The following is a 16,378-nucleotide window of genomic DNA, read 5'->3' as shown; positions in this document are numbered from 1 at the left end:
TTTACAACAAAGAAGGACTCAAATTTGTCTAGCCATTCACACACCATACATTAGGTCGGCATAGAATAGATCACTACAAGAAAAAGCGTTTTTGGCGACTAAAACTTCATTTTTTGTCGCTGAAAGTAGTAGAATTGGCTACTAAAATGGAATCAGTCGCCAAAATTGAACACTTTTGCCGACTAAAAGAGTTTTGTCGCCGAATACAGGGGTTTTAGTGACTAAAAGGCAGTTTAGTCGTCGAATGTAGGGGTTTTAGCAACTAAAGGTTGTTTAGTAGCCAAAAGTGACGACTTTTGGCGACTAAAATAATTCAGTAGCCAAAAGTGATGGTTTTGGCGACTAAAAAACATTTTCGTTGCCTATTATAGGCGTTTTGCCGACTAAAACTATATTGGTTGCTGAAAATGAAGCTTTTTGGCTACAAAAAAAAAATTAGTAGCTAAAAACAGTCAATTGGCGACTAAAATTCAGTTTAGTAGCCAAAAGAGAACGTTTTCGGAGACTAAAAACAGATTTAGTCGCCAAAACTGCTTATTTTTAATTTGAACTTATTTTTTTAGAGACAAAAAATTAATTAGTAGCCCAAAATAATAGAATTGGCGACTAAATAATGGATTTAGTCGCCAAAAGTGGCCTAAATTTTTTTTTAATAAATAATTTATTTTTTACATAAATATATTTTGAATAAAAATAATTATATTTATATATATAGTTTTGTATTAATACCGGTCAATATACTATATAAATAATATATATTGCATATATATTCATGTGATGTTGAAGTGGCATAGTGGAGGGAGTGTGTTGCTAAAGGTGTTGGCGGTTCGAATGTGGGAGAGGTTGGCGGTTTGAATCTCAGAAAAAGCAAAGAAATTGGTTTTTTTTTTTTTTCACGGAAGGACCTTTGGCGACGAAAATTTTAGTCACTAAAAGTGTTTATTTTGGGCGACTAAACCCTTTAGTCGGCGATTCATGGACTATTGGCGACTAAAAGATTAGTCGCCAAATGTGTGATTTTAAAAAGTGTAAATCACTATTGGCAACTAAAAAGTTGGTCGCTAAAGAGCTATTTTTTGCAGACTAAAAAATGTTTAGTCGCCAATACCTCCGGCGACCATATATACGCGACAAAAGGAGTGACTAAAAAAATTTGTCGCTGAAAGTAAAAACTCGACTTTCGGCGACTGAAAATGGACTTTTGGCGACTAAAAATTTAGTCTCCAAAAATGCTTTTTCTTGTAGTGGATTGATGTGAAATATGTTGATAATGTAATATTGTATTTTGATAATGAATTTGAATAAAAATTTAAAAAAAATAAAAATGTGAGATAAATAAAAAAGAAATTAACTTATATTTTATTCACATTTATTTTGATTTTGATTTATTTATTTTATTTTGCAAATCAATCCAGTTGAAACCCAAACTGAAAACATACAATCAGACATTGATTTTGTATGCAAGGAAAATTGTTGGGAAAAGTATTTGCATTATTAAAGTTGAGTACCATGGTACGTGTACTACGTGCAGGTGTTCACAATGGTAGTCCTTTGGGAAATACAAAAGGTTTAGATATTATTGATTGAATAAAAGAGTAGCTCTCTCCTCTATATAAACATATATAATAATAATTATAAGATAAATTTTATAATATATTAATTATGATATATTATATTTTTTTAAAGTTCATTAACGACGGATTTAATATATCTGAAAAATCTTACAATTCATAACTCGTTTTTATCATTTACTAGTCCACTACTATTAACCCAATTCAAATTACCTTTGGCTACCCATCTATGTTTAGTTTAGGCCCTAAACTTTAGGAGACAGAAAGGGTCATCGTAAGAAGATTTATTCTTAATCAGACTAACATTTTAAAAAAAACGGTGAGATGGACAAAAAAATACAATGAAAAAGTTGAAATTTATTTAAAATGTGAACTATACAACATAATTGAATTTAATCTCAACCTTTTATTACATGTTCTTTATGAATCATTCTATTATTCGTTGTGTTCCTAGCAATTTTCATGATCTGTGATGATAACATATCCATAGAGATAGACATATTGGAACAGATACACTATAAAGACAAGCCAATGTTGTCCAAATGGGCCATTCTGGTCTATGAGTCAGATTACCTTAATCTCTCTGTGAAACAGCGAGTATAATAATTTCATCATAATACTTCACAAATACACATATTATTACAACAAATTAAAGTTTTAGAGACAAAAATTTAGGGACAAAATCATTTTAGTTGTCAAAAGTGTCGTCGTACTTTTAGTGACGCAATTGAACATTTAGGACTTATATTTTTGTTTCAAAATTAAATCTTTTGGCACAAAATTGTTGTCTCTAAAAATGCATTTATCAATCATATTTTTTAACTTATCACTAAAATATTTTTTTTTAAAACTTTTCGGGGATAACCTTTTTAGCGATGACCTTTGTGATGACAAAAATTTGTCCCAAATATTTTTTGCAACAAGTTTTTCACCTTTAAAAAGAATATGAAAAAATAAAAAATAAATTGCCCCTGAAACCCTTATAATGATTGAACTTGATTTTAAGGCACATGTTTTTGCAAAGGTTATATAATTATCTTAACTTTGTTTGCTAATAAAATCTTATATTTTAGATGTAAAATCATAAACTTCATTTTCTTTATATCAATTAGTAGGAGATAATTTATAAATATAATTATATTAGACTAAATATAAAACTATGGTAAAAAGTCTAATAATAAATCATACAAGAAAATTTCCAAATGAATACAACGGAGAAAAAAACTAGGGATAATTTCACACCAGTACATATCTGAAAAATTATTTCAAATTAATAATAATTTTATAAACATTAAGAAGTAGAATCATAAATTTTATCATGTGTTTGTAATTAATTTTTTAGGGTGTCTCTGAGGGGTAATTTCCCCACAAAATTATACATACGTAGATGAAAGTTGTACTTTTGACCTATTAGTGAAGTGTATGGACCTGTTGGATATAGTTTTTGTACAGTACAAAAAATTAAAATTTTAGAAACTAAAATTTAAGGACAAAATTATTTTTTAGGAACTAAATATTTTTGTTGCAAAAAGTGTCGTTATTATATTTTTAGAAACGAAAATTGGACATTAGTGATAAATTATTATCTTTTTAAGACCAAATTTTTTGTCTCAAAAAATAAACTATTTTGAGACCAAAATATTTTGTCCTTAAAAGTGTAGTTATTAGTGACATTTTCAAAATTTTGTCGCTAAAAGTCTTATTTTTTATTTTTCGAAACGACCTTTTAGCAACTATCCTCACGACGATAGAAATTAGCCCCTAAATGTCTTTTACAACAAAATTTTCAGTTTTAAAGACCAAAAAATTTGGTCCCTAAAACTCTTATATATTGTAATGGAAAAATGAAAATTAACAATAAAAATGGAGAAAGTTTTTATAACCTCTTTCTATTTTATTTAAGTTTTTATCTTATAAGTTATAAACAGATCCTATACTAAATATTTGAAAATAAACTTTTAATATAAAATGAAATAAAATTATTATTGTGCTATTAATATAAAAGATTTTAACAAAATAGAACCCAAATGTGAGACAAACGATGGATTTCACATATAGGATCCACCAACCTAACAATTATTTTGAACCCAAATAATAAGAGATTATAAAGAAGATATAAAGAAAGAAGAAAATCTCATTTACAGAATGTATACACTCGTCGGAGAGAGAGGTGGGGGTTGGATCCCGGTGCTGAGACAAAGGAGAGGAGGTGGAGCACAAGGTAATGAAGCAAGGCATGGAGTTGTTACTGTTTTCGTGGACAACATACCCTCAGCAATGGCTGCAAAGGCTCTGTTCAAACTATTTTCAAATTTTGGGATTGTGAAGGAAGCATTTATCCCATACAAAAGGAGGCAAGCGACAAACTCACGCTTTGGGTTTGTGAGATATGACTGTCAGGTAGCAGTAGCTGTTGCCATTCAAAAAGGTAAAGGTAACGGCCTTTTGGTGGATGATAAGGTGTTGGAGGTCAAAGTTGCTGCATATTATAGAAATAACAGAGGTGAACAGGGAAGGGGGAAGCCTCAGCATTCCAGAAGGGCCCCTCACACAAACAACTTTAGTGGAAAAGCTGCATTAGTGGGTCATAAATCTTACGCAGAGGTACTAAAAGGGGACATTCCTTCAATGGCTGGGGAAGAAAGCATGGAGATTCAAGCCTTTGAAGAAGGCAACGGTTGGCTATATGACAGTGCAATCATCAGATTCAATACAGAATATCCCACTCACATTATTTCAAAAGCCCTGAAGGAAAAAGGGTTGGAGCAGGTAATGGTCAGAAAAAGGGGGAGGTCGTGATATAATATTATCTTTTAAATCTCAAGCGGAACTGCATTCAAACATCGGCCAGCTTAAAGATTGGTTCAAGGACTGGAGTCTTTCCGTGTCGGAATGGAAGCCTGGCTTTCATCTACAACCTGAGAGATGTGTATGGCTGAGATGCTTTGGCATACCACTGAATCTATGGAATAGAAATACTCTAAATAACATTGGGCGCACATGGGGCTTTGTTCTTAGTTTAGAGGGTGACTTATGTCAACCAAAGTCATTCTCTCATGCTAGAATTAGAGTGGTCACTGGGTGTGTGGAATATATCAATAGAACTGTCAATTTGAAGTGTAATAGAAGTTCACATCTCGTTCTAATCTGTGAAGATCATCCAGCTTTCTCCGATTGCTTGGACCACAACGGTTTGGAGGAGTTCAACTCCATCGGAAATTGCTACAGTAAGGAGAGTAGAAATGTTTCAGGGGCAGATGTCAGAATTAAAAACGTCGGTGATGGGGCGGTAGCTCAACCGTAGGGGCTCTCTGTCAGTCACATAGGTGAGGTAGTGGATACTGCTGTTGAGGAGACACTAGCTGTAAGAGGTTACAACAGAGAGAAGAAAGCAAACGTTTAGGAGCCTCTGTTGGAAGGGTCAGATCGCAATTCAAAAAGCAATGATGACAATCTTAGGTGTATCCCTCAAGTCTATACACCCGGGTTTATCAAAAACTTCAATGAAGATGGTGATGGGCCTGTACATGGCATTAATTTGGAAGAGTTATCGGAAATGGAGTCCAGAAAAGACTTTGGGTCTGGTATTAATTTGGAAGTGGTTTTGGCCCGTTCATTAAATAAGTTCTCAGATTGTGGTCCTTCTAATAGGCCCAAGGAAGTGGTTAGTACCAAACATGGCAATTTTGTTACTTTGGCATCATCCATTCCTCACATGCAATCTGTTGGGCCTAATCTCTCTACTAGAAAGAGTTTTTTGACCCCTTACCCCAATTCAAAACTCTAGCAATTTACAAAGAAAAGGGGAAAAAAGAAATCTCAGCTTGAAGGATTTTCTAGCTTTGCTAGAATTCATGGCTACAGGGCTGCTACAGTTTATAAGCAATCCTCCAAGAATGCCATTTTCAGACCAGCTACATCTACTCTTGCACATTCGGATCTGTCTGGAAGTTTTTCATCTTTCAACCATTGTCTCCTCCAAGAAGCTAAAGACACAATGCATCTGGGGAAATCCCTAGGAATCAACTTTAATGGGATGGAAGATGTTGTTCTAAGCAAGATCATTGATCTAGAGTTTCAAGACCAGGAGAGAATTATCAAGGATGGAAGGCTCAGCAGTAATATGCCGTAGATGGGTGCCTTGAGTGTATTTCTTTGTTTCTTGATGAAGCTACTCTCCTGGAATATTAGGGGTTTGGGAAAACCTGAGAAAAATGGTAGAATCAAATGGCTTCTAAAGGATAGACTTATTGATATTGTTTTCTTTCAAGAGACCAAGAAAACCGTGGTTTCAGAAAATGTTGTAAGGGGGCTTTGGGGAAGCAGAAACATGGAATATATGTCTGTAGACCCTGATGGATCTGCGGGTGGGCTCCTATGCATTTGGGATCCTGCTGTTTTCCAACTATCTGGCTGCTGCTGTAATAGGAGGTACATATTACTCTCTGGCTCTCTATACAACTCCTTTAATTGTGTTTTGTTGAACATATATGCACCCAATGATGTTAGTGCTAGAGCCAATTTTTGGAAAGATATATTAAAGCTCAAGGCCTTTTTTCCTGATCCTTGGTGCATGGGAGGTGACTTCAATGAGATCAAACAAATTGGGGAGAGGGTAGGTTGTTCCAGAAGAGACAGGGGGATGAAACAACTGAATGATTTTATTGGGAAATGTGAGCTCAATGATCTACCTCTGTATGGAAGGAAATTCACTTGGTGTAATGCCCAGGATTCTGAGAAGTGGAGCCGAATTGATAGAGTCTTACTCAGTCCGGAGTGGATGGTCAACTTTAGAATGAAGCTTTGGGGCTTGCCTAGATTAATCTCAGATCACTGCCCCTTGTTGATGATAGAAGATGAAAGAGATTGAGGGCCTTGTTTTTTCAGATTTTTAAATGCTTGGACCTTACACCCAAGCTTCTCAAACCTCTTTATTAATTGCTGGAACAACAGTTCTTTCTTTGGGTGGGCAGGATTCAGGCTTCTTAAAAAATTCAAGCACCTAAAGATGGAATTAAAAAAGTCGAATATTGAGGTGTTTGGTAATGTCACACCCAAACTTAAGGCTTTAGAGGAGGAGTTGCATACATTGGATATTATGGCAGAGGATAGAGCACTGCTAGATTCAGAAAAGATACGAAGAAAAATGGTTAGACAAGAAGTGTGGAAGCTTTACAGAATGGTGGAGTGGTTATGGCATCAAAAGTCTAGACTGAACTGGACTCTGAATGGGGATAGGAATACTAGGTTCTTTCATGTCTCTGCCAATCTCAGACAGAGTAGAAATCTGCTTAACTCTATTACTATCAATGGAGTGTCCCATGAGGAGCCTAGCAGGGTCAAGCATGAGGTTTTTTAACATTTCAAGACTCATTTTACTGAAGATTGGATTAAAAGACTTGTTTTAGGAGGGGTGTTCAAGACTATAGAGGCAGATTTTGTTTCTCATTTCCTTGTTCCAGAGTTCACTGAAGTTGAGGTATTAGCTACAATTAAAGATTGCAATAGCAACAAAGCCCCAGGCCCTGATGGGTTCAATCTGTTGTGCTATCAGAAATTTTGGAAGATCTTGAAGCTTGAGATTATGCAATTTTTTAAAGAATTCCATCAGAATAGTAGGCTCACATATGGTATTAATAGTATGTTTATTACTCTCATCCCTAAGTTGGAAAATCCCATTAATCTGTCTGGTTATCGACCCATTAGCCTTGTGAGTTCTTTATACAAAATTTTGGCAAAAGTGCTAACACATAGATTGAAGCCAGTGTTACCCACTATTATTGGTGAAACTCAAACAGCTTTTATAGGTGGGAGAAATATCATTGATGGGGTATTCATTGCCAATGAAGTGGTGGATGGATGGAAGAAAGCCAAGAAACAAGGTCTGATTTTAAAGTTGGATTTTGAGAAAGCCTTCGACTCTGTAAATTGGGAATTCCTATTCTCATTGTTGTCTAGTTTTGGTTTTGGATCTCAATGGACTTCCTGGATGAAAGCGTGTGTCTCTACAGCTAGAATTTCGATTCTTGTGAGTGGATCACCAACAAAGGAATTCTCACCTTAACGAGGTCTTAGGCAGGGTGATTCACTTTCACCTTTCATGTTCAATATAGTAACTGAAGGGCTTAATATATTTTTGGGCAGAGCACTTAATCTTGGCATTCTCAAAGGTGTGTTAGTTGGGGCTAATGATGTTCTCTTATCTCACTTACAGTTTGCCGATGACTCAATTCTCTTTTCTAAAGCAAATTGGGATCAAATGATCTTGGTCAAAAGAATTCTCAGATGCTTTGAAGTTCTCTCTGGTCTCAGAATTAATTTCCACAAAAGTATGGTGTGTGGTGTTGGTGTGGATAATGCACTTCTGCTCTCTTTTGCAAGGCTTTTAAATTGTAAAGTGCATAACCTTCCTATCAAATTTTTGGGGCTGCCCCTTGGTGCTAACCCTAGTAGGAAATCTACTTGGAAGCCTGTGATTGACAAATTTAAAGGTAGATTTTCCGGGTGGAAGAGGAAAATGTTGTCATTTGCAGGAAGACTAACTTTGATCAAGTCTACTTTATCCAGTCAACCAGTGTACTTTCTTTCTTTATTCAAGATGCCTAAAGGTGTGGCTAGAGATATTGAAAAGATTGAGGCTAACTTTTTATGGGGTGGTAATGCCATTAAAAGGAACGTTCACCTTGTGAAATGAGTGGAGGTCACAAGAAGCACAGATCAAGGGGGGCTGGGTATCCAAAGGATCAGAGATGTCAATGCTTGCTTGCTACTCAAATGGTTGTGGAAATTTGGAACTCAAATCAATGCTCTTTGGAGGAGAGCTATTTGTTGTAAATATAAGATTAATAAGCTGTGTTGGTTTCCACCAATGAAGTCCTCTTACAAACATTCCAGACTGTGGAAGGACATCATCTCCATTGGGTCTCATAGCAGTATTATTTACAACTTCTACTTGGGCAACTGCATTATTAAAGTGGGAAATGGAAATAGAAACAAATTTTGGCATGATAGGTGGTGTGGTAACTCTTATCTTAAGATCGATTTTCGCATCTCTTTAATCTCTCAACTGATAAAGAAGGTTCTCTTTACCAATTCTTTGCAAGAAAAATCAGCTCAAGTGATTGGATTTTACCCCATAGAAGAGTGTTATATGTATGGGAATTGGCTGAAGAAGCTAGATTGCTTGGTGTCCTTTCCTCAGTTCCTTCTCTGAGTCTTGATAGAGCAGATTGTTTGTCCTGGGCTTGCGCATCTACAAGTAACAGTGAGTTCTCTGTGTCCTCTCTTTACTCCCTTAGTAGCTCTAATTTCGGCCCCAATCTCAGAATTTGTAAATCCATTTGGAATAGAACCACTCCCCCCAAGGTTTCATTTTTTTGTTGGATGGCATGGAAAAACAAAGTCAAATCTGCAGAATTTTTGCAGAGAATTAGCATTCTGGACAGAAGTGCTTCCATTCTTTGCCCTTTCTGCAGAACTGAATCTGCAGTTCATGTTTTGCTTCTTTGCCCCTTTTCTTGGCGGATCTGGTCTTCTTTTATTCTTGATTGGGGGTTCTACTGGTGCATCAATAACTCTGTGGAAGGCCTTCTCAATTGGTGGTTGGGTGTTAGATTGAAGAGCTTTGTTAGGCTTATTTGAAGAGCCTTTCCCCTTATTATTCTGTGGTCTCTTTGGAAGCACAGGAATGAATGTGCCTTCTCTGAGATTCAACCCAATTTATTAGGACTGTGTGAATTAATCAAAATCAGGGCAGCTTTTTGGTTGAAAGCATATATTAAGAACTTCTCATTCTCTATTGATGATTTAGTTTTCAAATGGAATCAAATCAATTTTCATTCCTGAATCCACAGTTGGTCTTTACCTTTTGATTTGCTAGTCTATTTACTTCTGCTCTAATCTGCTAGTCTGCTTCTCTGTGGGGTGTTTTGTGTTGGGTGAGATTGGTTGCTGCTGGGTGCTTTTTGCTGGGTTGCATTTGTTGGGTGCTTTGGTGGGTCTCCATAGTGAGCTTGATTACTGTTGGGTGTTCTTGGTGTTCATCTGTTGAATCTGTTATTCTGCTATGTTTGGAGTCCTTCTGCTGCATATGTTTGCTCTGGCCGAATGGCTTGCATGGTAAGAGGCAAGTGTTTTGTTATGTGATGTTCTGAGAAGATTTGCATCTGTGTGAGGAACTGATGTGTGTTGTAGTGTTGAATCTGCTTGTAGTCTGTGTATTCTGGGTTTTGGTGTGCTATATCTGTTGTGTAGTCTGCTTATTCTGCAATCTGAAGTATATCTGATGTTTTCATTTGGAATGCAAATGGGTAGGCTGGCTAATTGTCTTCACCTGGAAATGGGAAGGCTGGTCAATTGTTTCATCTGGTTAATTGCTTCTGCTTCAGAAATGAGAAGGCTGTTCTGTGTCACTCGTTTTGTTCTGTTTTTGCGATCATCTGAAGGAAAATGGATTGAATTGTATAGGTAGGCTGTGGCTCTGAACTTGATCAGAAATGGATGGCTGGTTTAGTGAGGATTGAATTGATCAAAAATGGGAAATGTCTACTTCTGTGTGAGGATATGGCTCTGTGTTTAATGAGGATTCTGCTTGGGATTGGCTCTGTGTTTTTGCTTCTGTTTGTTGTCCTTTCTCTTTCTCTTTCTCTTTTTTTGTTGGTTTCTCACCAACTGGCGCTTGGTGCTTTTCTAGCCCCAAGCTCCTCTTTATTGATGTAATCTTCCAAACTTTGTATGGTTCATCAATAAAGATTTTTTTTGCCGATCAAAAAAAAAAAAACCTAACAATTATTTTATAATTGTATTTTATGCAGTAAAAATTGTCTATGCACAGGAGAGAAAAAATTGCATTTTAGTTGGACAATGGGAGAATAATCTCATTTTCAGGCTTATTTAAAATTTTCTCAAAAACAAAAATCTATTTTGTTTTTATTTATTTTTCATATTTGATGTCATTTTGTAAAAAATAAAAAAACAAATAAAAATTGTACACTTGAATTTACTATAAAAAAAAATCTAACGAAATTGAATTACAAATTATAATTCTACCCACACATTCTAATACCATATTTGGATAGGATTTTCAAATTATATTTCCACAACAAACAGAAAACTCTGCGGAAAACTTTGTGTCAAGCGGGATTTTCAATTTTTTTTTTTTTTGAAATTTGGCTTAACCTGTCTTCCTGCCGGTTGACCGGCCAGTCAATCTGAACATGGCAATTTTTTTTTTTTTTATTTTTTTTTTGTAAATGGCACTTTTTTTTATATGTTTAATAAAACAATATTTTCGGATTTTAAAAAAAAAAATTTATGAATTTTTAATAGATTTTTGAGTTATGTGTTTAGTTTTGTTTTGAGTTGTAAATTTTTTTATCAGATATCATATGTCACATAAAAAATTTCTCACTTAATTTAAAATTCTTTTCAAACTCATTCACCAAACAAATTTTTCACGCTCAAATCGTAATTCCAAAACTCATAAACTCAAATATAACTCTATTCTCACATCATATTTAGAAAACTTTGCGAAATGCTACCTTAATTTTTTGAATTTTCAATTCGTATTTTTGTGATTTTAGTGATTTTTTAAAATAATTTAATCAATTTTCAAGTTAAATCGAACAGGATCAAAAAATCAAAACAATTTCACGTGCAATATGCTGTAGATGCAATTTATTGTGTCTTTAAAAGCCCAAATATTTCACCCAAGGCTAGCAATGTTCACTTAATCAGACTTCTTGATATGTGTTGCCTTTACACACAGACACCTCTCACATTTTAGAGAGAGAAACTCAGAGAGACAGAGGGAGAGCGAGAGAGAGAGAGAGAGAGAGAGAGAGAGAGAGAGAATGGCCTTAGAGGCAGTTGCAGTTCAGCAAGACTTGTTTAACTACAACACCACCAAAGATCTCTACAACTTATTACTAGGAAATTGGAGCTATGAAAAGGAAGAAGAGTGTTATGTCTCCTGCTTCGACGTTCTCGAGAACCAAACAGAAAATTTTCACCCTCAGAATTGGAGTTCCCCACCTCCTCCTCCTCCTCCATCATCAATAGTGCCCCAATGGGTACCCAATTCATCATCCGAACCCGACATCACAAGCTCTATAGCTCCTCAAGAACTCCCACAGCTGGATATCTCAACTACCGGGTCAACCCGACCCAAGAGAAGGCGATCGAAGAGCAAGAAGAACAAGGAAGAGATTGAGAACCAGAGAATGACCCACATTGCAGTTGAGCGAAATCGGAGAAAGCAAATGAATGAGTATCTCTCTGTGCTCCGGGGACTAATGCCGGAATCATATGTTCAAAGAGTACTCTCTCTTTCCCTCTCTCTCTCTCTCTCTTCATTTTAAATGTCAGTCGATACATCAATCACTATACAATTTTTTTGACCTCTCAATATTGATACTGGTCAGAACGAAAATCACCTGATTCATGGCCGATTCATTGTTAATATAACCAGTTTGACTTCTATATACAAAATAGAATAAAAAAATCATAGAGAAAGACTTTTAAAAATTCATAATCATGTATCTGATACGTTTTTCTTTTAAAGCCTTTTGATGCCTATACTGATTTGAATGAAAATCACATACATATTCATTGGTTCATGAGAAGTATCAGTTTATAACTGATTTATACACAATTCATAGTCAATACAGTGGGTTCAACTATTATGAAACTCTTTCACGCAAGATTAATTTTTAGAAATTAATTACGACCGTGTCCACTCAATATATTAAATTGCAACACATATTGATTTATCTCTTGATACCGTTCTTTAAAGTCATGCGCAAGGTTCTAAATCGCGGTATCGGGTAACGTAATGGTATCGATCACGGAGTATCGGTATCGGTAGTATCGATCGGTACGTATTGGGAATCAGATGTCGCAGTGGTGAAATTTTAAAAATTATTTCAAACATTTTTCAACTTTTTCTTTCCCGTACCGGTTGTAACCGGTGAGTATCGACCTGTCGCAGTTTGTGTAACGGCTTGTGTAACGTTTACAGGCCGATATGTATTGGGACTCGGCCGATACTCTTGCGATTTTCAATCTCAGTGGTATATCGGCCTATATCCGTCACGGTATTCTATTTTTCCGATACGTATTGCATATCGGTCGATGTTTAGAACTATGGTCGTGAGCTCTCTCGTTAACACACATATACATAAGTAGATATATACAAAAATATGATTGTCTGCCATCTGGGTTTTTGTTACTACGATCATCAGGGTGATCAAGCATCAATCATAGGTGGTGCCATCAACTATGTAAAGGAGCTCGAGCAAAAGCTACAATCCCTTGGAGGACGAAAGCACATGAACCAAAAGTTTGAGTCTGGATCTTCATCATCTTCTTCATCTAAGCCATTTTCTGAGTTCTTTACCTTTCCACAGTACTCGATGAGCTCGGATTGCTCCCAAAATTCAATAATGGTGATCGACAAGGCCGGTGTTGACAACCAGTCACCGGCCATGGCGGATATCGAAGTGACGATGGTGGAGAGCCATGCCAACCTTAAAATAAGATCGAAAAAGCGGCCGAAGCAGCTCATGAAGATAGTTTGTGGGTTGCAATGCCTCAGGCTCACTATCCTCCATTTGAATGTTTCTACAGTTGCTCAAGTTGTTCTTTATTCTATCAGTGTCAAGGTTAGTTAAACAAGCAGTTGCCTTTTTTATTCTGTTTTTATTTTTTTGTGGAATTCTTTTATTTTTTTATGCTCTCAGTGTCAATTTCTTGTGTTTTTTTTTTTGTCTTTGTTTGTTTTGTTGTATTTTCATTCTAAGTATTTTCGAAAATAAAACAACGAAAAGATCCAAAACGCCAATTGTTTTCATATTGTTTTTTCATTATTGTGCGAGAACAGTTTTCAAAATTTGGAAACCAACTTAGTGGTGATTCCTGAAAAGTTGTTTCCGAAAAAAATTTATGTAGAAGTTTGTTTGTCAAAACGAAAACACAACTAATAGGGAGAAATGATTTTGAAAAAAACTTTACGAAACAATCCATTTTCAGGAAACATTGAAAAATTATATTTAAATTTTTGAAAATTGTTTTCACACAAAATGAAAACAATTTTCAAAATTTTCATTAATCCCCCCCCCCCCAAAAAAAAAAAACATAGGAAAAACAAAAAAAATGTTGAATTAAAATTAATTTTCAACTTTCAAAAATTGAAAAATAAATAAATTAAACAAACAATAGGAAAATGCCGGGTGTTTTTGATTTTTTATTGTTTTTAAATTTCAAGAACTGTTTTCACGCAAAATAAATACGATAAGTAAATGTAGCAAGGTGTTCTGGTTTTACTGTTGTTTTGTTCTGTATTGTTGTTTTTCTTGGTTTTGGTTGGTTGTTTACCAACTCTTGATGACGTGCTAGTAAGGGATTGGGTGGGCATTTCGGTGTCAACTTAGTTGGGATTGGTATGTCTCGCTATGATACTTTTTCTATTCATCTTTTTTCCTTTCTTGATGTAATGATTTCTTTGTTCATCAATAAAGATTTTTTTTGTCGATCAAAAAAAAAAAAAAAAGAGTAAATGTTGCGTGCCTTTGAACTTTATAATAATTTTGTTTCCATAAAAAGGGGAAACAAAATTGAAGAAAACAATAACACAATCCAATCTTCAAAAGATAAGAAGAAAAGAGAAGAAGAAGAAAAAAATATAATAAAATGAATGAATTTAGCAATTTTTTTATTTTTTGTGGTGATGGTGTTGCAGGTAGAAGATGACTGCAAGCTGACCGCAGTGGATGAAATAGCAACTGCTGTGAATGAGATGCTAAGTAGGATTCACCATGAGGCTGTGTTGCTTCTAAACAATTAATTAAATCTTAATATTTGCATTTTAAGTTTTTTTTTTCACTGTTTCTAATTTTCATTTCACCTTCATTTACAAGATATATGCAATGCAATACTGTGTTATCTTCTTTCTTTTATTTAGCAATCTTCACTCTCTCTCTCTCTCTCTCTCTCTCTCTCTCTTTCTGTGTACATTTAGTCTGAGTATTGATGCCTAGTTAGGAAATGCCATATATCTAAAACAAATTATTTAAAAGTTGTTTACAATTAAATATATATCAAATTTTGAGCTCTCTCTTTTTTTTTTCTTTTTTAATACAAAGGTAGGATTGTTGAAAGGAATTTGAATTTGTTGGTGTTGGGTTTTCTTTGAAGTTCAACCCTCAATCATGAGCAGTTAATGGTTATGCTCATGAGCTATGGCCAAAAATATTTTTAAAAAAAACTCCAAATGATCAGCAATAATAAGGCATGGCTAGGGTTTTGATTCAAGATCTGCACATATATATTTTTTCTTTTTCATTTTCTAAGAATAAATTATAATATTTCACTTTGATCTTCACCGGTTATTGTTAATATTTTAGATATAAAAAAAAAAAGACATGTATAAAATTAGAGGAATTATAATAAATTTTGAAATAAATTATAAGAATCATCCATGTAATATATTTATTTTTCTTTCTTGAACGAGATTTGCTAAAATGGACACATGAGTTGCATATGGTATTTTTTTTCATTTATTCTAAAGGGATTATATTGAAATACAATTAAAAGTGTGAAATTTAAATAGATGATATTAAAACAACAAAAACTAAAATGACACATTGCAGACTATAAGGACTCACAACAATATAATGTATCCTATCAGTCCGTACAAAATTTTATAAATAAACATCGTACATACAACTATGCTTGGTTTCATTTTCAAAAAATACTTTTTAAAAAATTCTACTTTCTTATTTTTTATATTTTTTTGTTTTTACTGTTTTTTTAATATTTTAAGTAATTTTTAAAATTTTTAGACATACCTAACTTACATGTATCTAAAAAGTAAAAAATTTGTGAAGAAAACCTTTTAAAAATTCACTAAATATCCAAAATATAAAAAAAAATATGAGAATTCAGTACATTTTTTGTATTTTTATGTATTTATTAATTTTTTAAAATATTTTTTCACTATTTTTTTACTTTTTAGATACATCTAAGTAAGGTGCATCTAAAAAATTAAAAAAAATGTTTAAAATTTAAAAAATATTTACTAAAAATAAAAAAACACGAAAACTAAAAAACTTAATTCAAAAAACTCAAATCAAACACATTAATAATGCGAGATATCGAGAATTCAACTACAAAAATATACTAAAAAAAATGTTATAAGATATGTATTATTTTTCTTTAGACATGTGTTGTGTCTGAATTCTTATTATCTAAGCATTACCCCCGCAATTATTTTGCATTCCATGAAGCGTCAATTATTTGGGGTTGCATGTTTATGGTAGCCACAAGATTGTCGTGAGAATCAAGATTTTGATATCAAAAAGGTTCTTTAAAGGAGAGCCATATGAGCTATCTACCCCTACCTCCCCCTCTATATGAAGTCCAAAGAACAGTGAGAAGGCTGCAAAAGAACAGCTTTGAAAGCTTTCTCTCTGTATCTATCTACCTATATACTACCATCACAAAACATGTACTTTTACATGATTCACAAGACCAATTTAAAATAATCGAAAAACAATTGAAAAATATTGTACAAATAAAATTTTTATACACAAATTTCATACAAAATGTCATGTTATTTTTAGTCTGTTATTTCAAGTTATAACGTCCATTATTGTGAGCAATGTTGGAGATAGAAAATTAAGTTAAAAGAGACACTTATTAATTTTAAGTTGAAAATTTTTTTGTTACCAACAATAATAAGATAATAATAATTTTTTAATTAATATTAAGTACAACAACTTAAATAAATTATTATAAGCATATTTCACATT

At 33.9% G+C, this 16,378-nt stretch overlaps 2 protein-coding genes across 2 annotated transcripts; both read left to right on the top strand.

Annotated features, from left to right (window-relative positions):
- The first annotated feature begins 5,703 nt into the window (after positions 1-5,703).
- Positions 5,704-6,441, top strand: LOC114311538 (uncharacterized). Its single transcript, XM_028257682.2, has one exon. It carries the CDS (start codon positions 5,704-5,706, stop codon positions 6,439-6,441), a length of 738 nt encoding a protein of 245 aa, XP_028113483.2.
- A 4,850-nt stretch (positions 6,442-11,291) lies between these two features.
- On the top strand, positions 11,292-14,524 carry LOC114311557 (transcription factor bHLH94). The gene is made up of 3 exons (XM_028257695.2): positions 11,292-11,887; positions 12,812-13,231; positions 14,308-14,524. The coding sequence occupies exons 1-3, from the start codon at positions 11,423-11,425 to the stop codon at positions 14,410-14,412; spliced, it is 990 nt and encodes a 329-aa protein (XP_028113496.2). The 5' UTR covers positions 11,292-11,422; the 3' UTR covers positions 14,413-14,524.
- Positions 14,525-16,378: the final 1,854 nt, after the last annotated feature.

This window comes from Camellia sinensis, chromosome 5 (assembly GCF_055761805.1).
Source record: "Camellia sinensis isolate YWXY chromosome 5, ASM5576180v1, whole genome shotgun sequence".
NCBI classification, from domain to species: domain Eukaryota; kingdom Viridiplantae; phylum Streptophyta; class Magnoliopsida; order Ericales; family Theaceae; genus Camellia; species Camellia sinensis.
The sequence above is the reverse complement of the archived record's forward strand: the minus strand, read 5'-3'. Positions and strand labels throughout refer to the sequence as shown.

Coding starts and splice junctions, on each gene's coding strand:
- LOC114311557 (XM_028257695.2), top strand. CDS start 11,423: ATGGCCTTAGAGGCAGTTGCAGTTCAGCAAGACTTGTTTAACTACAAC. Junction 11,888..12,811: donor CGGAATCATATGTTCAAAGA/GTACTCTCTCTT, acceptor TACGATCATCAG/GGTGATCAAGCATCAATCAT. Junction 13,232..14,307: donor TTTATTCTATCAGTGTCAAG/GTTAGTTAAACA, acceptor ATGGTGTTGCAG/GTAGAAGATGACTGCAAGCT.
- LOC114311538 (XM_028257682.2), top strand. CDS start 5,704: ATGGGTGCCTTGAGTGTATTTCTTTGTTTCTTGATGAAGCTACTCTCC.